This window comes from Rhipicephalus microplus, chromosome 9, assembly GCF_043290135.1.
Source record: "Rhipicephalus microplus isolate Deutch F79 chromosome 9, USDA_Rmic, whole genome shotgun sequence".
In the NCBI taxonomy this organism is placed as follows: domain Eukaryota; kingdom Metazoa; phylum Arthropoda; class Arachnida; order Ixodida; family Ixodidae; genus Rhipicephalus; species Rhipicephalus microplus.
Window position 1 is genome coordinate 44370363 of NC_134708.1, and position 26860 is coordinate 44397222.

Consider the following 26860-nt stretch of genomic DNA (forward strand, 5'->3'; position numbering starts at 1 on the left):
ATAGCACTTCATTCTCATATGTACTGTCATAATTATGAAAAGGCATAATTTACAGACTTCCTTCAAAGAGGGCTACGTGCAATGCGAGGAATGCGTTCAATGATTAGAGGTGATGGTAGAACTTTTGATGGTGATGGTTTGAGTTTGGTAGAGTTGCCTAGTTTAGTAATTTACTGTAAAGATAGACACAATTTTGTCAAATTGACAAGGAGTAATGAAATAGAGGGGGAAGAAGAGGCCTTCTTAACGGTATATAATTACCCACATAACTATGTACCCATTTTGAGTAACTATTTGTAATTTTATTGGTGGAGCTCATTTAAATAAGTTGACTGCTGGCTAGCATGCTGTTTTGAAGGACCAGTGAAGAACCCTACAGTTCAATATGCAATGAAGAAATAACTGCACTCTTGTACGATATGAGCATGCTGCTGCTGTGAGTATTTCGCAAATACATATTTATGTGCATTACTTGCACCCTAATGTAATTTGCTGACCCCTAAGATTTTGACAGCTTCACTAAAAAAAAATATTTGAGTGCATATTTTGCCCTTCCTAATCCTGCTGAGCAAGCTCGCTGGCATGCCCACGAACAATGATAATGCTATCTAGTCAGACTTCTCAGCCAGTAATATCAACTGACAGCGCATGAGCGTAACTGTCCGGCTAAAGAAGGGGCTGATTATGTTAAATAAATGAGTGCTCTTCATTTTTGCTCCAATTATTTTTTAATGTATAAATCACGTGTGTTACGACTACAGTGAACTTCCCAATAAGTGAACTTTAAGGGATCCATGGAAATAGTTCACTTAACTGAAACTTGACTAAACTGCAGTAGAATAACATCATGGGGCACAACAGAAATCGAGTAAAATATGTGAAATGCAATTTGAAAAGAGTTCTATAATTTTTAATTTTACTGGCACCCTTAATGTGTAAAAAGGGAGCAATCGGTCCACAAAGTGTACATTTTTGTACACTGCCTTTATTTAGCACAGCGTGTTGCTGTGACACGAAATCTCGCAACCTTTTAATATATCTTACAGTCTCTGTTACAGATCAACCTGCCTCAGCCATTACAACTTCTTCGTCGCACTTCGTCAAAAGAAGTTTTTTCGGTGTCGGAAAAACAGTGGAAACAATTTCCAATTCTCATAGCTCTGCTCAGGTACTGAAGCGCATGGGACACGTTTTAGTCTGCCGCAGGCCACCTCGCATCGACAGTGCTGCATGTACGGGCGATGTTGCACCGCCACCGATAACATGGGGATTTGATGGCGGGACCCATTGGCTAAGCCTGCAGAGCACAAAACTGCGTTGATTTATCTCAAGAATGAGCCAGGGTCTGCAGATGAAGTTTGTTCAGCTGAAATAGTCATTATTCGAAATTTTTTAAACTGAAAGATTTTCGCATGGAATGCATAGGAAAACTGCCAGGGATTTTCCAAAGGTTCATTGTTCTGAAATATTTCTTCAAGTGATGTTCATTCAAATGAGAGCTCACTGTATATACACATTACTTCAAGAGCATTCGTGAAGCCTCTGCGTCATTTCACACGCCCTTTTCAGAGCTCCAAAATCGCTAAAGAAAAAGTGCGCAATTTATGCAAGTAAATACGGCAACTGTGTGATCAAATAGGGAAGCTAGAGGGTATAGAATAGAACAACATGCTTCAGCTGGTTTTGGTGTTGTACTCGGCCTTGACACCTTTCTCTGCCGCGAAGAAAGGCAGGTGTAGCCCATTGTCGCAACTGTGCCCACTTCTGCGCTGAACACGACATCGGTGATTTCGTCAACAGCATACAGCCAACGACCAAGCACGGCTTCCTCTGTGTGTCAGCCATGCCTGAGCAGTGCGATGAAGAAGCACAGTGCAAAAGGTGGGAGTCATTAAGGAGGCATTGGCAAGGTAAACAAATATGTGATATGTACTAAACCGCATCACGCTCTGAGGTGGCGTCTGTGACAATGAACACTCTGAAATATAGAAGTCTTTCCAAAGTGCCACATGTCTACGCAACTGTAGGTGAGAGAAAATCAACTGTGCATATGTTGACACAATGCTTTCACAGTGCAGTATGTTTACAATGACTTTTAAATATCTTTATAGCATATATCTTTGATTACATTATGAATCTAACCTAGTCATTCATCGCATTAAGTTTGAAATTAACGCGATATCTAGGCTAGCATCGACCAACTAACTTTACTTACTTTTTTTTCTTTGGTTTTGGGACATTAAACCCCACATATCCAATATTTTCTTTTCATTAGGCTAAAATCTGAGAAACAGTCATGTGTTGAATACACTTAAATGCTGCTGTATTCTTTCTCACAATGGCAATGGAAAATTTTGACTTCGATCAATTTAGTTTATTATACAGTTTCCTATCATATCGTGTTAAAAAGTGTGTTGGTTTAGGCATGGCACTTGTGCTTGTGCATTCATAGGTGTATTAACGATTGCCCACAATGATGTCATTTACTGAAGGGTGCATACTTTGAACAAGTTAAAATAATCTGTGTGAAAACTATCTTTTTTTTCAAGTTCAGCAAAATCGAGACAGAGACTCGTGGAATCCTAGTGAAAGTGTGCAGTATTGTTGCAGTGTGTGTTTGATTGGAAGGAGGGTGTCAAGGAGATGTTGCAGATATTCTACAATGCATGACCATTGGTTTGAGCGATTGCTTGAGAAGCGTTCTATAGCATTTCTGAACGACTGATGTGAACACTATAATGTGTGTTGCAGATATTTTTGGAACTATTATTGATTGCGTGTGTTGATTGGAGCGTATGTTAATGAGCTATCTATTTTGCCTGTAACCTTTCTTTGATTTAGTTTTTAAAGCCATTCAATTAAATTTCTAGGTGTAACTTGTACACTTGTTGGTGCACTGGTACGCTTGGTACGGAATACTTTCATGACTAAAATGTGTGTACCACTTTAAGTTGGTGTGGGCATTACTCGGTTTAAGACATGGAAATAGTTTTTTTTTATCACTTGGGCATGCCAAGGCGGCTTCGCAAATGTGGCTCTAATGTATAAGCATTAATTCAAAATTATCTGTTATATATTACAATTTATTGCAGTATTAGCTCATATGTTAGGTTGTGTGACTAAAATGTTATTTGGGGAATAAGTCACCATTAGTGAATACCTCTTCGAGTTCCAATTGTGTGTAACTTCATTCACTGCAAACTCCGAATTCGTGGCTCACTCGTGCATCGACAAGTCACTGCAGTATGTCATTTTCACTGAAACCACACTTCATTAACCACATGTGCACCCACACAGGAGAGCGTTCCTGTTCCTATAACCATTGTGATGCGTAGTTTTTGCAGAAAGCACGCCTCAATACCCACATGCGCTCACACGAAAAAAAGGTCTCTTTTCTTGTGGTCAGTACGATGTGTCATTTTTGCTGAAATCGCACCTCATTACCCACATGTGCACCTTACAGAAAAGTGCAGATAAAACAGAAAGAATTCATTAGTGCCAGCGTAAATATGTATCAAGCATTCATATTGAAAGATGGTGAGAAGATATACTAGCAGGAAGGTTAAACGCTAAATAAGAAAGCGTTGCACTAGTAATGTTGTAGACAAGGGGTCGTCGATCTATAAACCGCGAAGAAGCACTATGTGGCCTCAGATACAATGTCAAGCCCCCCCTCCCCCTGTGCTGCCCTTACCCCTTCATACCTAAACGCAGTTTATAAGTCAGTTGGCTTTTGCAGGAGCAAAGAAAGGTCGCTTCCATTTGGCATTGTACTACGTCTTCACACTTAGTGACATCGTGTCTTGTGATTGATTTGTTAATTTGCTGATTCTACTGATTATAGACATTGATTATATGATCGATTGATTATTGATGGTTACTTTACTTATTGATAGCTGCCAGTGTCTAATAATAATAGATGATCATTGCCAATTAGCTGAATTTTTTCTCTTTGTTAGTAAAGATCCTTCCTACACTTGACTTACTCCCATGTGCCCCCCCCCCCCCCCCCCTTTTCTCCTGTTGTGTAAACTTCACGCAAGTTGGCCCTCCGCCTCAAAAGGTTGCCTACCCTTGTTTTAGATTAGTGGTTGGTGACAAGAAATTGTGCAGTATTACTTGTCAATAAAAGGTTATATAGGCATACTGGGAAAGTACAAGGAAATGTGAAAATTCTGTTCGATTAAAAAAAACTGCACACGTCCCCGAGGCCAGTGCATGCACAAATTAAAACTGTCTGTAAACCTTGATGCTTATGAAAACTTTTTGAGCGTCATGATGCTCTGGTTTTCACAGAGGAAACCGTCAGCATTGTGGGACACGCATTACGCGTATTAATGTTCTTGCCTACATCCCATAATAACTTTTCTTTTTCCCACCTCGTGAGACATGCAACTTATGATGTGTTTTAGCACTTTGATAAAAAAAGATGAGGCTCATATTCTGTCGTGAAAGCATACTTATTTGCTTCCAATATCTACATCGCTGTCACCATTGTGCCCAGCAAGCCCATATTTGCGGCTGTACATATACTGCCAACTTCTGTTTGAGAGTGAGAGATTTTTAGAGAGTCTGCAAATGAATATTATGAAAAGAGCCCACATGGCCACAACCCCCTTTTCCTTTGAAAGACTCCGCAAACTTATTAGTTTGATGTGGTCTTAATTAACACACATGGGGCTAGTTGCACATGTGAATGCCCTGTTGACGCACACTTGCCAAAGCATTACGATTCTGGCCTTAAAAGGGCCTTCCTACACTATTCAACCCCTCATGTTTTATTCGTGGGTTGTATAGACTGAAGTATTGACTGATGCAGCAAAAACGGCATGCAATCTGAAGTTATTCGACTTGGAAAATTCAAAATACAATAAAAAAAATGCTGGCCCTCAACTTGATTTTTGCGTGATCACTTGACCACATTTCACTCGCTCATGATGTTAGAAGGCTGCCCCAATGAAATAAGCTGGAAGCGCCTACATAGGGGAAGCTCGCACCTTTTTTTATATTTTTTTGTTTTCAAAGTCATGTTGACCTTGTTACCACAGTAACAAACGTGGTGCCTAACGCCTGGCTTGCCAGAACGTGAGCGGGAGCTACAGTGTCGAAGCGAAGTATTTTCTGCTGTTTTGTACAACATTCCAAGTCAATTCCTCCTCTTACTCTGAGAAAGGAACTTGTGGAACGACCAAGAGAGCGAAGTGTTGTTGACCCTTCGCGTGTGTTCGGGAGGCTGCCCAACGAACAACAATGGTGCACTGCATTCCTTCAACAGCGCACATGCGGAAAGAGGCAGCTCGCAAATTCCAAAAAGCAAGAAGAGGAAAGAGAGAGGTCTTTCGTAGATACATCCTACTTGCGCAAGCCAAAAATCTAGTGGCGAAATGGCAGCCAGTGCCTCTGCCGTGTTTTGTAGTCGCAGTGATCTTTTCTTTTTTTCCTTGTGGTCGCGTCTGTTCAGGGTTCGATGAAAAAGCCCAGAGAAGAAAACTGAAACAGATTAGTAACTTCAGTTTTAATCTTACACCATGGTCGCTTCTAACGTGAAATTTATCCAATGATATGGGGCAACTTTCCGGCGTCATTTCCGCACGCAAAGTTCTGGTGAGCGCCACTACGTGGTAATGCAGTCGGCAGCGATGTAGCGACTTTATTGCATGATTAAAATACTAAATCATTTGATATCGGTGCTTATAGCTACGCTATAATTATCTTGAGCTATCAGTCTACGCAAACCACAGATAACAAATAGGTACTTCAATAGTGTTAGAGGACCCCTTTAGGAATGCAGATATTGATTCAACATAATGGCAACATCGCGTGCTACTAGGGTTGGTGTACTGTTGGCAGCAGGGGGGAGGGCGGGGGGCATTTTATTCTAATTCAAGGGAAGCTCGGTGCTGTTTCAGGTGTGTTTGAGTTGCCTTAGAAGACATTGCAAATAAAGCAAGTTTCACTAAAGCAGAATAAAAATGAACAGCGTGAGGAAGCTGAAAAAAAAAAGAAAAAAAGCGACGGAGCGTGTTTTAATTAAATTCAGAGATCAACTCATGTACATGTTTGGGCACTAGCCTTCATGAAGTCTCTGGTTTAAGGGACAACAATGGAAAGGTTAACACATATTGTCACGTTCCATTTCCCAAGTTTTGTTATCGTCCCAAAACACTACACAATTCTCAGCACAAACCGCGCCTGCAGTTTTCGAGAAGCTTCCGGACTGTAGTAGATCATTTCGATAAGATCAGGCCTACTCTGCGAACTGTACAGATTATTCTGGAACCTACGCCACTGCCAGCGATAACGCAAAAACATTCGATGGCAAGAGTATAAATGCCGACGCGCTTCGCCACTTTTCAGTAGTTGATCGACGGCCGACGCTCCGTTCACGTCTATCTGTGCAAGACTGCTACTGTAATCAAACTTTCCATTTACCGGGCACAGGTTCGCCCAAATAAACAGTTAAATCCCGACATAAAGTCTCCCGTCTTCGGCCAAGTCACGACCCCGTGACAATATGCAGTAGAAATAAGTAGAGACATTCTGAGGATTATTGGTGGAAAACCAGGTATATAAAGACCAAATTAAATAGTAGGAAAAAATGTCATTCTGCCATGAGAGGTGAAGTTTAGTTATGAAATTATGGTCTTTTCTTTACTATGATCAATTTATTTAAAGTTGACAGGAGGTTAAACTGACCTAAAAAAAGCTTTCTTTGTTTTTTTATTTTCAAGCTTGGTGGCACACAGGTTTATCCATACATGTGGATTTTTTTTTTTTTTTGCTAATGTGGGAGACATGTAATCTTCAATCTGTGAAAGCACTTGTGAAGGCAGTGAAAATTTGTGGCAAGTGCCCGTGCTAGGAGAAGGTAGCCAGGGCTGGGCTTACAGTTACTTGGAGAAGTATTCCAGAATTCTGTTATTGAAATGCATCTGCTGCAAGTCTGAAATACAGATGCTAGGATACATTTGTTTTTGATGCAACGGGATATTTCTGAAATACTCTTACTATAAGATGAAAAAAGTATTCTGAAATAAGGATAAAAGGATGCAAATACAAACACTAAAATACTTTGTTCACTTTGGGAATGCTAATGCTCCACAAAGGCATTCATTATGGTCAGGATTATATTGTGATTAATGTTTCACCGCATGAAAATTTGCAGACCAAGCATATCGCTGTAATCTTTGACAGACTATAAATTAATAGGCTGCTGACCCGCGGGTCGCGGAATCGAGTCCCTGCTGCGGCGGCTGCATTTTCTATGGAGGCGAAAATGCTGTAGGCCCGTGTGCTCAGATTTGGGTGCACGTTAAAGAACACCAGGTGGTCAAAATTTCCGGAGCCCTCCTCTACGGTGTCTCTCATAATCATATGGTGGTTATGGGACGTTAAACCCCGCATACCATACCAGACTATAAAATAAGGAATTGCATACATTTATTCTAGACAAGATCTGTGTTGTTGAGATGGTTTTTGTGTTTAATGCACTCACACAGCAGCTTCTTCAACATGTTTTCTTTAAGGTGTTGGTTCGGCCTCAACACAAAAATTGCTAAATGACTTTCCGATCGAAAAACATTGGGTGTGCAGCACCTGCCCTGGTACCACGACTTTTGTTAGTAGAGTGTCACGATACACAGTCTTGGCGATTCTGTCGTGAAAATGTAGGGCCCGCCTTGGCTCGGCTTAGAGGTTATTCGATCCTTCGCAGAAACAGGTCAGCTCATTTTCAACAAGAAAGTAATTAGATAATAGTATCGCGATATAATTGATACATAATAAAAATATTTCACTCCTGAGGTACAAATACGTTTTTCAAAAACATCTCAATAAAAAAATATAGGTACTCAAAAGTATCTGTATCTGTATACTCAGATACAGATACTTCTAAGGCATTGTCGTGCTGCTCTTGTATTGTGATACTGCCCAGCCCTTGTGTAGGCACAGCGTGTATGTTTCTTCTGGCCTTAACAGTGATATCTTTGCCATTGCAGATTGGTTCATTCCTTCCATGGAGCACCCAAAAATCTGCGAGCTTCAGAAATGGCCTGAAATGAATTGCATCAGAGTCTTAGAAACTATTCATCCATTTCCGGTGTTATGTCTGCGTGACCTCTTATGAACTCAGAATTGTGACAGTGATGTGACAATGTTTACTAGCGGCAGCCTTTGGCTGGGTTATATTGAATTGTGTGAAGTTGGATGTTCTCATTTTACTCTTTTGGTCTATTGCATATCTTTATACTAAAAAATTAATTGGGAATCGTGATAATAAAGAGGTCCCGTGATTACAGTTAACTTACTTAGGCCTCATAGTTTGAGACCAATATTGTTCTATCTTCTCAACAGTGCATATGTTTGTCGAAGTGTCACTAAGAGAAACAACCTTTTAGTTGGTTATAAATACACTGTAGCTGCATTTTTCGTTTGTTATGCCGGAGGTTAACAATGATCTTGAATTATGATAATTTGAGATTTCTGCAATAAACATAGGTAATTATGTTTTTTTTGCAGAAATCTTGCTCACCTTATTTGCTTTTTATCTTCTAAAGTTTTGTGTTGTCGTGGTGTGATTTCACCCTTGTGCAATATTGAAACCATCATGACGCATACATATACACGTTTGTCTGTGAAAATGAAGCTCTAAAGATACAGTGAGGACCCAAAAGGGGTGCACTTGCCGCTATCGCAACTTGTGGCAACGAAACAAGGTTGACATGCCGACATCCTTGTCATTCATTTCTCCTACTTCACAGGCTTCAATAATCTTCCTTGTCAATCAAACTTTTGGCCCTGTTTACAATACTAGTTTTATCAGACATTGGAATACTACTGCCCCATTTCTGACCGTGAATAGCAGGGTGACCCGCTACGCTATTCTGTGCCATTTTTTTTTTCGAAGCAGTTCTATACAGTAATGTTGCTCTTCGCTATAAAACCTACTTATCACACGCAAGACCTAGATTTAATTCCCACTTGAACCGATTTTTTTTTATTTGTTCGCATCTATCTCAAATTTTCACTCCCAGGCGACGCGGATTTTTTCGCTCCGAATTGACGACACTTTCAATGATGTCCACACTGACGTTGACACTAGTATTTCTGTGGAACAAGCTCTTTTAACGCTTTTGTGTTAAAAGTTACCAGTAGTATTGACGTGCTGGAGTTGAAGAGATTTTTCTGCATAAATTTTCATGTCGGCGCACGTATCATTGATTGTGAGTGAAAAATCACAATGGAATCCAGGCAGAGGGGATCTACCACAGAGTCATGCCAGTGCTTGACGCTTGGGTATACAGTGCGAGGAGTCATTCTGGATTGTGTGGCAGTAGTTTTGAATAGCAACATGCATCATGCCACGTGGACACTGCAACGATCGAGTGGTATAAAGGCACACTCGTCATATATAACTTGAACAAAATCAATCTTCATCATCACCAACAGTGTCGACAAAGCATGTAACTGGCATAGGATGCGGCATGGTTGCACTGCTCATTCAAGTAAGGCATGGCTTAGGAATAAGAGGCGATATGTATGGGACCAGATAACGCCACCGCTTTATACTCGTGGAGTTCAAGCGTTGTCACAAGATTTGCTTTTGTGTCATCGTGACCTTACTCGAGCGAAACATGAACAAAAAGTGGGTAAGCCTTCCTAGTACATATTGAGAAAGAATATATCTTCTTAGTCTCAGAAGTGTGGCCGCATTTTCAATCACCAAAAAATGTTGTGTTGTAGATGTAATTGCAAATATTTTTTTCTCTTTACACTTACCATCCTGTATTGTAATAACATCGTACTCTCACATTTTACCTTTTTAGGTCTCATTTGTTCAAATATGAAATGATGCATTTTTCGCCCTGCATTATACGTATACTTCTATGTAAGGAAACAGTGCAATTCAGTGTTATGGTTTATGCTTTTCATTGTCACCCACATGAAAAAAATTTTCAACGTGTGTGTACAGTATCTTAATAGCTTCCAAACAAAAATTTTATGGACTGGAAACAGATGTTCTCGTGTATCCATTCTAGAATTTATGTGCAGATTTAGAAACTTCAGAGAGATATATATGATCTCATTGCACTGTTACAATTTCAGTAACATCTCTTGTTAGGCCATGGGTATCGTGGTCTAATCAGAGCCACAAGGACAGCTTCTTTCCAGATTGCTTGGGGCTGTAAACACAAAGTTAAATAACAGAATGCAGTCATATCGACGACTGGTATATCATTTATGACACCTGGTAAGCTTTTTCTTCCTGTGCTTCCTATGACATTGCAGATTCCTCGTCGTTGGAGGCATCCCCGAAGCAGTCCCCTTCGTGGGTGTCAGTACAAGTGAAACTGCATTCCTGCCCGCAGTGCAGCTATGTGACCAAGAAAAGGGGTTCCATGAACAGACACCTTCGCATACACACGGGCGAACACCCCTTCCAGTGCCACTTGTGTGCAGCTGCATTCACTGAGAACAACAAGCTCGTGGTTCATTTGCGCACCCACACGGGAGAACGCCCCTATTCCTGTGCTCATTGCAACACATCCTTTTCAGCCAGAGACGCCCTCAAGAAACACATGCGCACCCACACGGGAGAGCGCCCTTATTCCTGTGACCAGTGCAGTGCATCATTCTTGCAAAGGACACATCTTGTTACGCACATGCGCACCCACACGGGAGAGCGTCCCTATTCCTGTCACCAGTGCAGTGCATCATTTTTCCAGAAGCCGCATCTTGTTAAGCACATGCGTACCCACACGGGAGAGCGTCCCTTTTCTTGTGTCCACTGCAGTGCATCATTTTTACAGAAGCCGCATCTTGTTAAGCACATGCGTACCCACACGGGAGAGCGTCCCTTTTCTTGTGTCCACTGCAGTGCATCATTTTTACAGAAGCCGCATCTTGTTAAGCACATGCGTACCCACACGGGAGAGCGTCCCTTTTCTTGTGTCCACTGCAGTGCATCATTTTTACAGAAGCCGCATCTTGTTAAGCACATGCGTACCCACACGGGAGAGCGTCCCTTTTCTTGTGTCCACTGCAGTGCATCATTTTTACAGAAGCCGCATCTTGTTAAGCACATGCGTACCCACACGGGAGAGCGTCCCTTTTCTTGTGTCCACTGCAGTGCATCATTTTTACAGAAGCCGCATCTTGTTAAGCACATGCGTACCCACACGGGAGAGCGTCCCTTTTCTTGTGTCCACTGCAGTGCATCATTTTTACAGAAGCCGCATCTTGTTAAGCACATGCGTACCCACACGGGAGAGCGTCCCTTTTCTTGTGTCCACTGCAGTGCATCATTTTTACAGAAGCCGCATCTTGTTAAGCACATGCGTACCCACACGGGAGAGCGTCCCTTTTCTTGTGTCCACTGCAGTGCATCATTTTTCCAGAAGCCGCATCTTGTTAAGCACATGCGTACCCACACGGGAGAGCGTCCCTTTTCTTGTGTCCACTGCAGTGCATCATTTTTACAGAAGCCGCATCTTGTTAAGCACATGCGTACCCACACGGGAGAGCGTCCCTTTTCTTGTGTCCACTGCAGTGCATCATTTTTACAGAAGCCGCATCTTGTTAAGCACATGCGTACCCACACGGGAGAGCGTCCCTTTTCTTGTGTCCACTGCAGTGCATCATTTTTACAGAAGCCGCATCTTGTTAAGCACATGCGTACCCACACGGGAGAGCGTCCCTTTTCTTGTGTCCACTGCAGTGCATCATTTTTACAGAAGCCGCATCTTGTTAAGCACATGCGTACCCACACGGGAGAGCGTCCCTTTTCTTGTGTCCACTGCAGTGCATCATTTTTACAGAAGCCGCATCTTGTTAAGCACATGCGTACCCACACGGGAGAGCGTCCCTTTTCTTGTGTCCACTGCAGTGCATCATTTTTCCAGAAGCCGCATCTTGTTAAGCACATGCGTACCCACACGGGAGAGCGTCCCTTTTCTTGTGTCCACTGCAGTGCATCATTTTTACAGAAGCCGCATCTTGTTAAGCACATGCGTACCCACACGGGAGAGCGTCCCTTTTCTTGTGTCCACTGCAGTGCATCATTTTTACAGAAGCCGCATCTTGTTAAGCACATGCGTACCCACACGGGAGAGCGTCCCTTTTCTTGTGTCCACTGCAGTGCATCATTTTTACAGAAGCCGCATCTTGTTAAGCACATGCGTACCCACACGGGAGAGCGTCCCTTTTCTTGTGTCCACTGCAGTGCATCATTTTTACAGAAGCCGCATCTTGTTAAGCACATGCGTACCCACACGGGAGAGCGTCCCTTTTCTTGTGTCCACTGCAGTGCATCATTTTTACAGAAGCCGCATCTTGTTAAGCACATGCGTACCCACACGGGAGAGCGTCCCTTTTCTTGTGTCCACTGCAGTGCATCATTTTTACAGAAGCCGCATCTTGTTAAGCACATGCGTACCCACACGGGAGAGCGTCCCTTTTCTTGTGTCCACTGCAGTGCATCATTTTTACAGAAGCCGCATCTTGTTAAGCACATGCGTACCCACACGGGAGAGCGTCCCTTTTCTTGTGTCCACTGCAGTGCATCATTTTTACAGAAGCCGCATCTTGTTAAGCACATGCGTACCCACACGGGAGAGCGTCCCTTTTCTTGTGTCCACTGCAGTGCATCATTTTTCCAGAAGCCGCATCTTGTTAAGCACATGCGTACCCACACGGGAGAGCGTCCCTTTTCTTGTGTCCACTGCAGTGCATCATTTTTACAGAAGCCGCATCTTGTTAAGCACATGCGTACCCACACGGGAGAGCGTCCCTTTTCTTGTGTCCACTGCAGTGCATCATTTTTACAGAAGCCGCATCTTGTTAACCACATGCGTACCCACACGGGAGAGCGTCCCTTTTCTTGTGTCCACTGCAGTGCCTCTTTTAGCCATAAAACCACGCTCGCTCACCACATGTTCACCCACTCCGATGGGCGTTCGTTTACTTGCGACGAGTGCCATGCGTCCTATTCGCGGAAAGACAGCCTCAAAGACCACATGTCCCATTGTCATGCGAAGAAGATGGCTTGAATGTGAGTGGAATGAAGCCTTTTTTTGTGGGGCGAAAAATGAAAGTTAATGGAACACGACTTCATTGGGTAACATAAATTACAAAGTGCGCAAACAGGATTCAGATGCACGAGATATCAAGTATTTTGCAGAATATTGCTTTTCCATGTTTCTTATGTCTACTGCAGTGCATCTTTTTCAAGGACACAGCACTTGTTTCTCACTTGTCTTGTCATATGTATGAGAAGTCATAAAGATGAGGTACCTACAGGCTTCCATCAAACTGTGCTAGGTGCTATGGGAGGGGTGAGTTTGCAGATTAGAAGCCGTTGTGAAGCCGTGGTTTGAGGTTGGAAAAGCTTTTTAGTGTTGCAGTTCAGAATGGAGATTGGCACAATTTGGTGGAAGTCCCATGGTGTCATAAAATAGAGTGGGAAGAAGAGGCCCCCTTCTTCAGATATGATTACCTAAATAACTGAATGCTAATATCGGATAACGCCTTTTTGTATTTCATTAGTGCTCGTTTAAATAGGTGGCTACTGGCAAGAATGGTGTCTGAAAGAGCCAGTGAAGAGACCTATGGTTTAAAAGTTATGATGAAGGGACAAGTGCATACTTTTATCACGCGAGCATGCGAGTATTTTGCAAAAAGTGTTTCATAGAATAGTGAATTTATAAGGTGTAGAACAATGTGCTTTAGCTGGTCTGGAGTCTTCAACCTGGCCACCCTTCTCTGCTGTGAAGAGGGGTTATCATAGCCTATTGTGGGGTCTGTACCCACTTCAGCATCGTAACACGACATCACTGATTACATTATCGGTGTGCATTTAATCACCAGGAACGGCTTCCTTCACATGTCACTCGTGTTGGAATTACACTGTAAAAAAGTGTGGTGTAAATGATGCAAGACACTGTGATGGCCTGGCAAGGTAGACAAATGCACGACATGTGCGACTAATGCACCGCCAAAACCACATCACCCATTGAGAGGGGGGTATGTTGTGTTGAATGCCCTGAAAGTAGGAATTAATTTTAATTTTGAACGTGTTTATGCAAGTCTGATAAGTTGACACTGTGTTTGGTGGTGACTCAATGCTGTTGCACTGCCGTACCTTTAGAATGATTTTTAAATATGTAAACAGCTGATATCTTGTACTTCATTGTAGCTGATATCTTGCACTTCATTGTGAAGCTAACCCAGTCAGCCATTGCATTTCAGTTATGTTTCACCTCAAGGGGATATTAAAGCTAGCATTGATTAACTATCTCCACTTCTTTTCATAAGGGTAATATCTTCGAGAAACAGTCACGCCTTAAATGCACTTACTGCACTTAATCTGGGTCTTGCTGCGTTCACTCAGAACGTGAATTTTTCAAAGCACAGGTAAACAACCCACACAAGAGAGCATCCCTTTTTCGGTTTCTACTGCCACCCATCCTGTCTGAAGAGCCTTGAAGATCACATGAACACTTTTTTTTTCTGTGTGTGCTTTTTGGCAAAACAGCTCTGACTTTGTCATGGGTTCATCCCCCATGTTAATAAAGAACTCTGAAGGTCAGGGGCATGCAAGTTTTTGTCTGTGGGGTTCAATTTATTTTAGTTGTATATAGACTTTAGCTTCTTTATTTCTTGAGAACGTTTATCAATTCATCCTCTTTTGAGTTTCTTCGACGCTGTTGCTTGCAGTGGCATCTGTCATTCTTTAAGAAAATTTATTTGGTGCTCTTCGTTACTTTCCACGCATGCAAGGAAATCGAACATTTGGCTTGCAAAAAATGTAGAACACATAGTGTTATGTAGCATTGCTCAGCACATTAAGGGTAAATCAAGTTAATCTTTCTCTATGAGATAACTAATGACCACTTGTTAGTCTACTGTATGTAACCAGGCTCTCTTTTACAATGCGTTGTGTAAGTTTATCATCCATATTTTAGTCTAGAAAACGAAATTTGCATGTGTGAATTTGTTGGAATAGAGGTATAAAGAAAGTAGTGTAAATAGGGACATACAAGAACGCAATAAAATGTTGATAGATCTAAGTTTCCTGTGTTTTGTTGGCACCTCTTTCGATTTACAGAATTTAATTGATGTTTTCAGAGTTATGAAATGCATAAAGACTTGAACACAAAGAAATGTATTCATGTAAATGTAAGCCCCGCCGCGGTAGTCTAGTGGCTAAGGTACTCGGCTGCTGACCCGCAGGGCGCGGGTTCGATTCCCGGCTGCGGCGGCTGCATTTCCGATGGAGGCGGAAATGTTGTAGGCCCGTGTACTCAGATTTGGGTGCACGTTAAAGAACCCCAGGTGGTCTAAATTTCCGGAGCCCTCCACTACGGCGTCTCTCATAATCAAATGGTGGTTTTGGGACATTAAACCCCACAAATCAATCAATCAAATCATGTAAATGTAAGTATGTGTACAGCATTTGTATCGAGAACAGATAATGAAACTTATGAGCCAGAAATTTGTACAAACAAAACAGTGCGATGCTAGTAATGTTCAAGAAAGATGTCTGGTGACAGAGATCAGGCAGTGTACTGGTAATAAACATATTATATGGCAACACCTGGCTCCTAAAATTGTAAAGAAATGTAAATATTTCGTTGGTTGAATTCTGTGTGTCTCCTTGAGGTGAATGTATGCACAAAAGAACACCGATGGCAACCTATGAAAACGTTCCAAGGCCATTGATGCTCTATATTTATCGAATGAAACTGTCAGCATTTTTTTGTCACGCGCTAAGCTTATTCATGCATCTGCCTACTTGGTGGGAATTAATGTTTTTTTTTTCTGCCTCCTGAGATGTGCAGTCTGTCATATGTTTTAAGCATCAGGTTTCAGTGCCAGACAAGGGCTCATGTTCTGTCATCGAAACATATTTATTTTTATACTTCGAAAAGCTACACCGCTGCCACCACTTTTTTATGGCCTACCCCCATTTGTGGTTATGTGTATGCTGCTGATTATTTTGAAAGAGTCTGAAAGCATCTCTCTACTAGGACTAAGTATCTTTTTCATGGTTTCGGTTGCTTGAGCCTGCGATTGTTGATGCAGCGTTGCCAAGGCATTGTGATTTGTTACGTGGCATGGCATCTCATATAAAAATATACCAAGGCTCATGGTTAGTAGTATGCAGACAAGGGTCCAAAAGTCGAGCGACTGGGGCAAGACCCTCAGTTAACAATAACAACTAAATTTCAACTAGATTCTAATTGACCCAAAAGACATAACGTATTGAATTACATTGCACACACGCGGGTGCAATGTCATGGACAAAGTATATTTCCAAAGGAAGTTCGCTATCACCTGTCTGTACTGGCCACACTCACATAGTTTTTGCTTACTCAGCTGGTCCATTTCTTTTTTCGACAAAGCAGTGAATGGAGTGCCGAGACATGAGTCACCCGCCCTGCGAATCTCGAGAGCCTCTACAATCCCCCTTTCTCTTTATTGCCCTCCAAGGTGCATCACAGAGGTAGTGTTATACGCTCAGATACAACTTCAGAGCTTTTTGCAGTGCTTATGCCACAAACCTCCCCCAGTGCAAAGTGGAATAATTTACAACACTTTGACTGTATGTTGGCTACAACATGTCTGTTGGGTGTATCGCAGTTTATTTTTAGCAGTATTTCCTCCGTGCACATCTTGAGCTTAAAAATGAATTGCAAGTTCCAGTAAGAAGCCTACAATAGCATTGAAGAAATCACCAAAACTTTTACGCTGTGCTAGATTAGGTATATTGCATGAAAAACAAGGACTACAATGAGACAGAGATAAGTTGATTAGTTTGTTATTGGTGAACCACTTTCTACTTTGTGCCCACATAAATTCAGAAAAAGTCCCTTAAAGTACAGCTGTCGTGGGAATAGAGCACATTGCAGGCATAACATAGAATATACTATTGCCTGTCAAGTGTATATATGAATATTCAACGTGTTTATGTAATGTGTACATCTTAACATGCATTTGTGCTTATAATGTTGCTCATTTGGCAGATTCAGTTGCAAAGAAGAGCTTCTTTATGGACGAAGTATGGGCACTTAGTTCACTTTACCAATCTAATTATGACGGAAGGTGCCATACATATGCCGTAGGTCAACTGGTAGAGCATAAGACACTTACCTCGAAAGTTGCCAGTTCGGATCACATCGACAGACTCGGCAGTTTTTTCGCAGATTTTCGTTCATGTCAATTTATGTCTTAATTAACCCTATGCCTGCCTACTTCGCCAACTCGTGTCCCCCCCATGAAAATGTGTGTGCGAGTGTGTGTGCACATGTGTGTGCACAACCCACAGCCCTCAGCAAGCTCCCCCACATGAACCATGGACGACAAGGACAAATACAGACCTTTCGAGGACGCGAAGACACTCGCGCAAATCATGATGGCACCGCCAGGAACACTACCTCCCCGAGCTATGCGTAACCCCAAGCACAAACAAGGTGCAAGCTCTTTGGTGGCATTCCGTTCACCCAGCTGGACAGCCTGCCATCTTGGACTCTACAGGTGTTCAGTGAGAACATGGTGATAGCATGGAAGACTGCTGCCGAAGACTCCGTACGACATCTGACTCAGGTCGCGCGTAGTTCACCCATGTCTACCAATGCCCCTGATGCTGCCATACTACAAGACAGCAATCCACCAACCCCCAACAGCACAACTTCTGAAGAGAATGCCCTTTATTGCTGCCCAAACCTTCGCCAGAAGAGATGGACATGTCCTCGTCACGGAAGCGTCCTCGCCCCGAGGGCAGCAGGGATCACGAAGCAGACACACGGTGCAAGCTGGTCTCAGCCCCCTCCACTCATGTAGAGAGTGACACTAGCGCTGATAGCTTGGATTCATGGCTCTCGATTGGATCCCAATACACCGAAAACTCTACCGACAGTTCTGCAAGCAGCACTACGACCGGAGTGGCCTCAGTAATCTAAGTGAACCCCCTTGCTGTGACCAGAGGCCCTCCAGGCATACCCGCTGTTGATGGTACTGAGGAAAATGCAGCAGAAGGAATACTGTGTTCCCTCACCTCACAGCAGCTTTCCTGAAGGACGCGACAGATGCCCGTACCACAGGGAACCCTCGGAGGAACAGGAATCGGCGCAAGGCAAGAACTGTTTTTGCATCGCAGCATACAACGATTCCCCCACTCCCATTTGGAAACCAGTATACGCAGGCCACAGGCTCGACCACAACCATGGGGATGCCCCCAGCCCTCCACCTTTTCCAGAAACTTGATCTTCCCTATGAGCGAGACAGGTGACGATGAGGGCTCCAGACGGTCCGGTCAAAGGCTGCCCTACGCTGTACCAGGAGCCTGATCGCAGCTGCCCTGCCTGTGGCCCCTACAGTGGTGGGGACGGTGCTCTGCCGTTCCGCCTCTGCTGGAGGCTCGTTCCGGAACTGCCCAAGACAGACCCTAGCCCAGGCACTCTCATCGCACCCTAGAGTCGCTGCCATAAAGGTGAATCGACACAGAAACGTGGTAGCAGACTTCCCAGGATTGCCTCAAACAGCTCTTAACCCTCACAGAGCTCAAGGGAACCCCAGTGACAGCACGACAGCCTGCAGTCCGCCGAACAAGTATGGGATTCCTCCGTAGGGTGGACAGCAACGCTGCTGGCGAGAACCTGCTGTCCGAACTCCAGTCGGAAGTACGGGTCCTATCGGCAACCAGAGAAGGCCGTACCATCACGCTGCGCTTCGAGGGGCCAGTTCCCCCAGACCACTTGACGCTCTTCAGAGTATGTTTCCCTGTCCGACCAGCCAGACCACGATCTCTCCAGTGCAGGCAATGTGGTCAGTATGGCCATGTGAAAGATACCTGCAACTGGCCAGACAGCTGCATCAGTTGTTGCCGGTCTCATCTAGGAGAATCAGACTGCCAGCGTTTCCATTGTGTGAACTGCGGTGGCCCTCATCGTGCTGACACACTTGACTGTCCTCGCTGGCAGGAGCAGAGACGAGTGGCTACCATTGTGGCTTCTTCGACGACAACCTTTTCCAGACGAGCAATTGCAGCGGTTGTGAGGGAGGAGACGAGGGAGGTTCGGTCCTATACAAGGGTAGTGAAGTGCCATGCTGCACCAGCCAGATCAACCCCAGCACCATGCAACCTCTGCCGGCCACTCCCTGTGGCGGCTACCAACACTCCAGCTGTGCCTGCAGCTTTGTCTGCTCCTGCTGTCCAGCCTCCTCTACATGTCTCCACGCCTGCTGCCGCTGCCCCTAAGACCCAGCCTGCTGAGGTGAGGCCCCCGCCCCGATGCCTCTAGTGGAGTAACTCCTGGGCGCCCTTCTGCTCTACTTGCAGGTAGTTGTTACTTTGCTTCTATCAGAGCACTCACTTCGTGCCATATGGCATGGCTGGTCCTCCACCAAGCTATGTCAGCCCTGACGTCCAAGTGTCCTCCAGTAATACGTCCACGGGCTGTGGTCACAGAGAGATGACTTCGCACCACACCTGCTTCACAACGACTACGACATCTTCACACTCCAGGAGGTCTACGCCTAGGCAGGGCAATTCCGACTACCAGGCTACGCCAGCTACAGCAGCCAGACCAGCTACACTCTGACCAACTGCCATGTTGCCCCCTGCCTAGTCGACAACCACATGCAAGAACTTGCCTGCTGTGCCGTCTATATGAAGCGGGACCTGCTGCAAGCTGAGGTATCCCTGGCTGACCTGGTCGGAGAGCCCTTCGAGTGCTGTGCTGTCTACGTTCACCTCGACGGGGCGACACCATGGTTGCCAGTATGTACGTCATACCCAAGGAGTCCTGGGTGGGACCCTAGCCCCAGTTGTCTGCAGCAACTTGGACATCGACTGTGGAAGGACTTTCTGCTGTGCGGTGACGTCAACGTCCCCCATACAGCCTGGGGTGGCCGCAAGACCGACTTACGAGGCCGAGAGGTGCGCAACATCCTGCTGCAACTTGGCCTGGTGATCCTGTTTGAATGCTGGGGCCATCATCTGCCTTTGTCGCGGAGCCAATGCCACCAGCACAGTCGTCGCCTTCAGCCTGGCCACGGAGGGTTGCTGGTACACCTGATCGTAGTTTTCGGACACCTGGGGTTCGGACCACCTGCCCGTACTACTGACCCCATTCCGAGGCAAGGCCCCCCAGAGACCAAGAGTACCGTGTGGTAGACTGGCGGGTATACCATCAGCTGTTCAGGCAGGACACAAGTGACAATACCTCATGCAACTAGTGGGTGACGGTGCCCGGGCTGCAACCATCATTGTCAAGGCACAGCGGGGGCAGCCTGTTCCAGACATCCAACACCTAGCCTTGAGTGCAGCGCGGAGGCGGGCAGAATGCCAGGCTATGAAGAAGGCTCAACCGTAGCTCTGAGCAGTGTTCTGGAAGGTCGACGCGTCTACAGATGCCATGCTCGACAACGCAGGAACCAGGGTTGGATGGGCATCTGCATCTCCATCGACCAATCGCAGGACGGGACCACGGCCTGGTGCCTGCTGATGGTGCCACGGCTTTTCAAACAAGTGATGTCCCTGGCCATCCACCTTTCCATCCATGCTGTCGCATGGCAGAACAGCTCGCCGACCAGTTTGCTGTGATGGACATTGCCCAGCTGCCTGCTGCACCACTTCCTGCTGTCCTGTAGTGCCCCACCGCTTGCGAGTATCCCGGGTGGACAGCCGCGCAAGTACAAGAACTGTGTTGCGAAGCCATCAGGATTCATGAACTCGAGGCAGCCCTTGAAGGATCAATGCGACGAAGTGCTCAACGGAGCTGATGGCATTACTTTCCATATGCTCCGTAACCTGGACGGAGTTGGCCGCCAGCACCTGCTGGAGTACTACAACAACGTCTGGAGCAGATGGGTCCTACTGGAGTCCTGGCGGACTGCTGTCATCGCCCAGATTGTGAAGCCCCAGAAAAAAGCCATGGCCCTCTCTTTGTACAGGCCAGTCTCTCACCTCTGCACCCTGCAAGGTGATGAAGAAAGTTGCTTTAGAGCGACTCGAGTGGATCGCTGACCAGCTCGAATTCTTCCCATAACAACTTACAGGCTTTGGACGCCACCGGTGCACAGCTGACTCCACCTCCGACGTCTTCGCCACTCTCGAGGATGCCAAGAGCTGCAGTGACGTTGCCCTGCTGCTCCTGCTAGACGTGGAGAGCGCCTTTGACGGTCTCTCACACGAGGTCGTCGAGACGGCCCTGGACCCACTTGGCGTCGACGGGTGCCTCCGCAGCTTCATCACCGCCTTCCTTTTCTGGCAGGACCTTCCGGGTTCGAGTCAGAAAAGAGACTAGCCAACCCAGGGATATCACTGCAGGCGTACCTCAGGGTTCCGTGCTGAGCCCCTTCTTGTTCAACCTGGTGATGGCAGGACTCGCAGGTTCTCTTCCGACTGGCACCAGGTTCCTGGCCAGCTGCTCTGTCTACGACAATGGCGTGGCACTCTCGGCCCGTGGACTGAGGGGTTTCATTCCAGCCATCAGGAGATTACTGCAGGCGGCCCTGGACGCGATGATCGCCTACCTGAGGGGCATCGGACTCAAGGTCTTCGCGACCAAGACCAAAGCCCTGCTGATTCATTTGCTGGTGGCAGCATGACACTACGTGAAGCAGCTGCTCCACCAAGCTGGCTCTACGGCTCAACCAGGCCTCTGCGTCCTCAGTCTTGCTGTACTTCTTCCTACTAATGGCTAAACACCTGCCAGGAGACTTGACCTGGAGGGACATCACAGGAGAGCAGTGAGGGCCATCCTGGGGCTCCCCAAGTACTCCCCCATGGCAGCGAACCTGGTTGATGCCAGAGAGGGGCCCCTGTCCCTGCACATCATCCAGCGTGCGCTGGGGCATGTTGACCGCCTTCACCGTGCCACCGACGGTAGTGCCCTCCTGGAGCGACATCCAACTTGCCGAGATCATAAATGGGCGGTCTCTGTGCACTCTACTACCAGAGTGGTCCGCGATCTGCCAGTCCCGGTGGCTCCTCCACCGCCTCATCACGGGCCGCTTGAAGTCCACTTGTCCTTTGACGAGGCAACTTTGCCCCGAACGCCTGCTGCAGCACTGTAACAGGCCGTCGTCTCCAAGCTCCAGGAGCAACTGGCAAGCCAGCTCCAGGTCTTCACCGACGAATCCGTCATGCCACGCGGTACAGTGGCGGCTGCCTGCGTCATCCCATCCTGAGTCGTCAGGAGGTAGTGCTGACTACCCTTCCCGACGAGCACGATGGCTGCGGAGCGGGGGACTACACCTGGCGGCGGACCTACTGGTCGAGGACACCCCTGCAGAGCCGGTTGCAGTTCTGTGCGACAGCAAGGCAGCTTTCCAGAGACTGGCTAACCACCGTCGTGCAGGGCTCATGGGGAGTCTTCTGGCATCCAAGTACCGGGCCCTTGCGGAAACCGGGATGTCTGTCTCCTTCTACTGGCTGCCCTCACGTGGGCATAGCTGGCAACGAGAATGCGGACACGCTGGCCAAGGCAGCACACCAGCCGGGCACCCCCATCACCGAGGCTGTGGGCCAGGGACTACACGCAAGCTCGCATCAAGGAGCTCCTCGCCTCGTTCCACCCGAACGAAAGGGTGGCCAGCGGGCGAGGACCCGGGCATTTTCCTGAAGCAAGCCTTACCAGGAGGGAACGAGCTGACCTGCTGCGGCTGCAGACCAGATGCGTGTAGACTGTGGCCCGCTGCTACCTCAAGAGATGCTGTGCCTCCCCAGCCTGCAGCGGCTGTGGCAACTCCGAGACCTTCGAGCACCTCCTCTGTACCTGCCCTGCCTTGGCACAGGAACACTCGAGGGTCACTCCGGCCTACCAGAGACATGGCCTTCCTGCCACTACCCTTGAGCAGCTGCTCTTCCCATATCGTCCCCGTCTACTAGCACTCCGCAGCCTCTTGAAGTTCCCGGACGAGACAGGAATCGCAACCTACCGCTGAGAAAGGGACGCTTGCCACCCTATCCTTGCTTCCAGACTGCTGTTCGGGCTGAAGACGTCTGCGCCGTTGCTTATCTAACTTTTTTTTCTTTTATCCAGTTTTCTCCCATTCCCCTTCCCCGCAGGTACTGTGCCGTGCTTCCAACCGGGCTGCAGAAATTAGGCGCCTTCTTCCTCTTCTAATCACCATGTCAGCATCATCTTCTGACGCGTGCCACCTCTCTCCATCTGTCGGCAAGAAGAAGCCACGGGTAGGCGCGTTGTTGTCTAGCCTGGCTGTGGTCTCGCGGCGCCGCTGCTTGCCGCAAGATCACGCCAATGGGCGGGATGGCACCGGGACATGCTTCCCGCTAGTGTGCACGTACCTTTCTCGGCTGTCGCTGACGTTGCGGGTTAGCAAAGCCGATCGCATTCGCGAATGACGATGTCGGGCCTGAAACACCGACGAGGCGCAAGCCTGGCAAGCCAAATGCAAGCGTCGGCAGTGGAAGACCAATGACACCGACGAGGTGCGAGTCAAGAACGCCGAACGTGTTCGAGAATAGAGGTTGTGCGCAAACAACGCCAACAATGCGCTAGCCGAAGAAGCCAAGCGCAAGCGTCTTCAACACGTCCCTCCTCCCGTGTGTTTGCCTTTGAAACAAACGTTTACTCCAGTAAACGTATGCAGAGTTTTGCTTCAAACCGTTCTTCCTCCGTTTCAACCGGGTCAACGCCGTGTGCACCACTGCTGATTCACATCACATCAGGGTTCCCTTTGGGGAGATGGTCCATAGTTTTTTTTTTTTGAAGGGGACACGCTGAAACATGAGCGTCGGCGGGATTTCGTCTTAGTGGACGCAAGCCCTTGGTTGCATCGAGGGGTAGGGCAATAAAGTAGCTTGAGTAGAGGCAAGTTCTGGTGAGAATTGAGGAGGGAGGAGGCAAGCGCCCTTTTCGCACTCCTCTGCCAACGCCCATGTGCTCAATGCATACACCTTTCAAATCTTCACCGCGTGGTTTTTAAGATTTGAAAACTGTATTTTCAGCATGGGCGCACGTGGTTTCAGGTGCTCTCCCGTTGTGGGGTGCTGCTGGGTCCAACTCTCTGGTGCAATCTTCTTAAGATCTGAGGCTGGTATTTTGAAGTTATGCTGAAATTGAGGATAGTTAGCGATGCTAGCAATAATTATACAATGCGTTAGAGCATTTACGAAAAAATTTTGTTGTTACCAGTCAAGCTTACAAATATAAAGTAAAAACAAAAATTAAATTTAAAACTGGACGAGGTTTGCCGTAACCAAAATTGGACGAGGCCTGCCGCAAGACAGTGCAGTGTGATTTTTTTTTGCTTGTTTTTGGTTTGCTAGTGTTGCGGACACCGGACCCGTCGTGTGGAATAAAGTGGTCGGCTTTACGTGTTCGGCTGAGAGCTGGTGATTGCCGTGAGTCCACTGACAACGTGTATTCGACGTTATGGAGTTTCACAGGCGTCTCACAAAGTCGTCTAAAAAGCGAATGCCAAATGGGGTCATGACAGCCGCGTAGAACGTCGTTAACACAACAACATCTGTACATTCACGATAAAGTAACGAGATTCTGTCCTGCACAGGTCAACGAACGAACTTTCGCGGGCTATATGAGTGAGCGCCTATCATCTCTAACCTGACGCAGGGCGATTGGCGCCAGGTGCTGTCAAAAACAAAGTGAAAAAGGGCAAATTAGTCCCGCTGATTGATTGATATGTGGGGTTTAATGTCCCAAAACCACCATATGATTATGAGAGACGCCGTAATGGAGGGCTCCGGAATTTTAGACCACCTGGGGTTCTTTAACGTGCACCCAAATCTGAGCACACGGGCCTACAACATTTCCGCCTCCATCGGAAATGCAGCCGCCGCAGCTGGGATTCGAACCCGCGACCTGCGGGTTAGCAGCCGAGTACCTTAGCCACTAGGAGCAATCCGGCTAATCGTAGCGCTATTTGTTGGTACTGTGGCCTCTCTGTGGAGCTGATAAAAAAAAAAACAGCAGCTGATTGTGTTCTAGATGAAGTTCTGAGCATAACACATCACAACTCCCTTAAAACCTGTGAACATGCATAGCATGGGCATTTTAGCAAATCCTGTACGATGGGGTGCTTGCAGAAGCGGTGGTGCCCTCTCTAAAGCATTGCGAGTATCAGTTACATATTCCAGTTCGTTTTTAGGGGGAAGCTCCTTAAGGCGTGGGTCTGTCCATCCCTTGTATGTATGTAGTAGTACGTAACCAACCACCGGTGGCACATACCCGCTCTATAGCGGGTATGTGCCACAGGGGATGTGAGATGGGGGTACTTGTAGTGTTCACTAGATGCACAAACAGACGGACAGACAGACTAGCAGACAGATGGATAGATATGCGGAAGGATAGACACACAAACACATACAGACAGATGGATGGACGGACTCACGGACTGACGCATGGACAGACGGCCGGACGCATGGATGAACGCACAGATGGTCGGGCAAACGGATGGACGGAAGCAAGAAAAAACAGACAGACGGAATTACAGACGGGTTGATGGATGGTTTGCCCCACTCATCATCGTTGACTCCGGCGATATGCTGTCATTTCTTTAGTTAAATTGGTACATTTAATTTTTTTCTAGTAGTCTGTATTGTTCGACATTGTTAGTATATTTCACACTAGTTTTGAGCTGCGTTAGCCTGTCTTTGGGTTTGTATTAATCAATGCAGTAAAATGCAACATGAAATGGTGGATGACAAGCTCAGCCCCTAAAGTGTTATGAACTGTTATCAAATCGCCAGGTTGGAATGAAAACTGCTCCATAAAAAGTGTCACCTATTCCACTTTATCTTTTACAGCATCATCCGAGCACCTATCTAATTTGGGTGAAAGGCGATTCTGGTTACGCTCACATGTTGCCACTCACATTGCTCATGATAGTGCAACTTTCTTTGTCATAACCTCAATGTTAGGCATGTAAGTCATTACTTGTTGGAAACAGTGGCACTGTCATCAGATTGTGGTGCTCAATATGATATTCAGAAGTTTTATTTGCCATTGAAATATAAAAGAGCATTTAATCAATGTATCATTCCAGTACCAACATATGAAGCTAACTTGGAAGTTATGGAATATAATTTGAATGTGATCTGTAGCAACAAAAACACGCAAAGACAAATTAACAGGGGAAGCACCTGCACAACACATTGTTTGCGTGCTTTTTTATCGCTGCAACTACAACCTAAGTCTGACAATACCAACAAGCCCACGCTGCTACTCTTGTTGATATCACTTGTAATGGAGCAAGCATGCATGAATGTGTTTGTTATCCTGGTTGCACTATAGCAACGTGTGTACATCCCGTGTTTTTTCCTTTTTCTTTTTTCTGAGTGTCTTTTTAGTGCAACACCCGGTATCTAAATCCTATATGCCTGCACGCCATCCTTATTACTCTTTCGTAAATAGTGCTATCTCAAGAAGCCGCAGATGCTTTTCAAGTACAATGATAACTCCTAGAATAATGCCCAGTGTTTGCATTCATTTGACAACCTTGGTACAGTTCAGTCAGTGCTTTATTATTAAGGGATTTCTTATGACAGCTGAATTTCTTGCAGTACTACTTTCTGCTTTTTTTAATTTCCCATTAAACTATAGTACCTCCTGTAACGAGCGTGTGGCGCCCTGTCTAGCCTAGTTTCATTACCTCGCCAAGTTTGGCAAACAACCTTGGTCCTGCTTGAATAATAAACACTGACGAGCGCTGCTCGGCAGTCAATAGCTGTTACTCCGTGTCCTTGTAAGAGAGCAGCCCCTCGGCCCTCCCTCTCGTACGAGGCAGATCGTGACACCTCCGTTGTCTCTAATCTCTGGACACTCTCTTTTCGTGACAGAGGGCAGATTGCCATGTTAACATACCATTAACTATG

General features: G+C 46.2%; 2 protein-coding genes across 2 annotated transcripts; both read left to right on the forward strand.

The window, feature by feature from the left end:
* The first annotated feature begins 1271 nt into the window (after positions 1-1271).
* Positions 1272-11497, forward strand: LOC142772244 (uncharacterized). Its single transcript, XM_075874439.1, has 3 exons — positions 1272-1881; positions 10288-11001; positions 11481-11497. Exons 1-3 carry the CDS (start codon positions 1860-1862, stop codon positions 11495-11497), a joined length of 753 nt encoding a protein of 250 aa, XP_075730554.1. The 5' UTR covers positions 1272-1859.
* Positions 11498-11501: 4 nt separating this feature from the next.
* On the forward strand, positions 11502-15065 carry LOC142772245 (uncharacterized). Its single transcript, XM_075874440.1, has one exon. The coding sequence runs from the start codon at positions 11502-11504 to the stop codon at positions 13044-13046; it is 1545 nt and encodes a 514-aa protein (XP_075730555.1). The 3' UTR covers positions 13047-15065.
* Positions 15066-26860: the final 11795 nt, after the last annotated feature.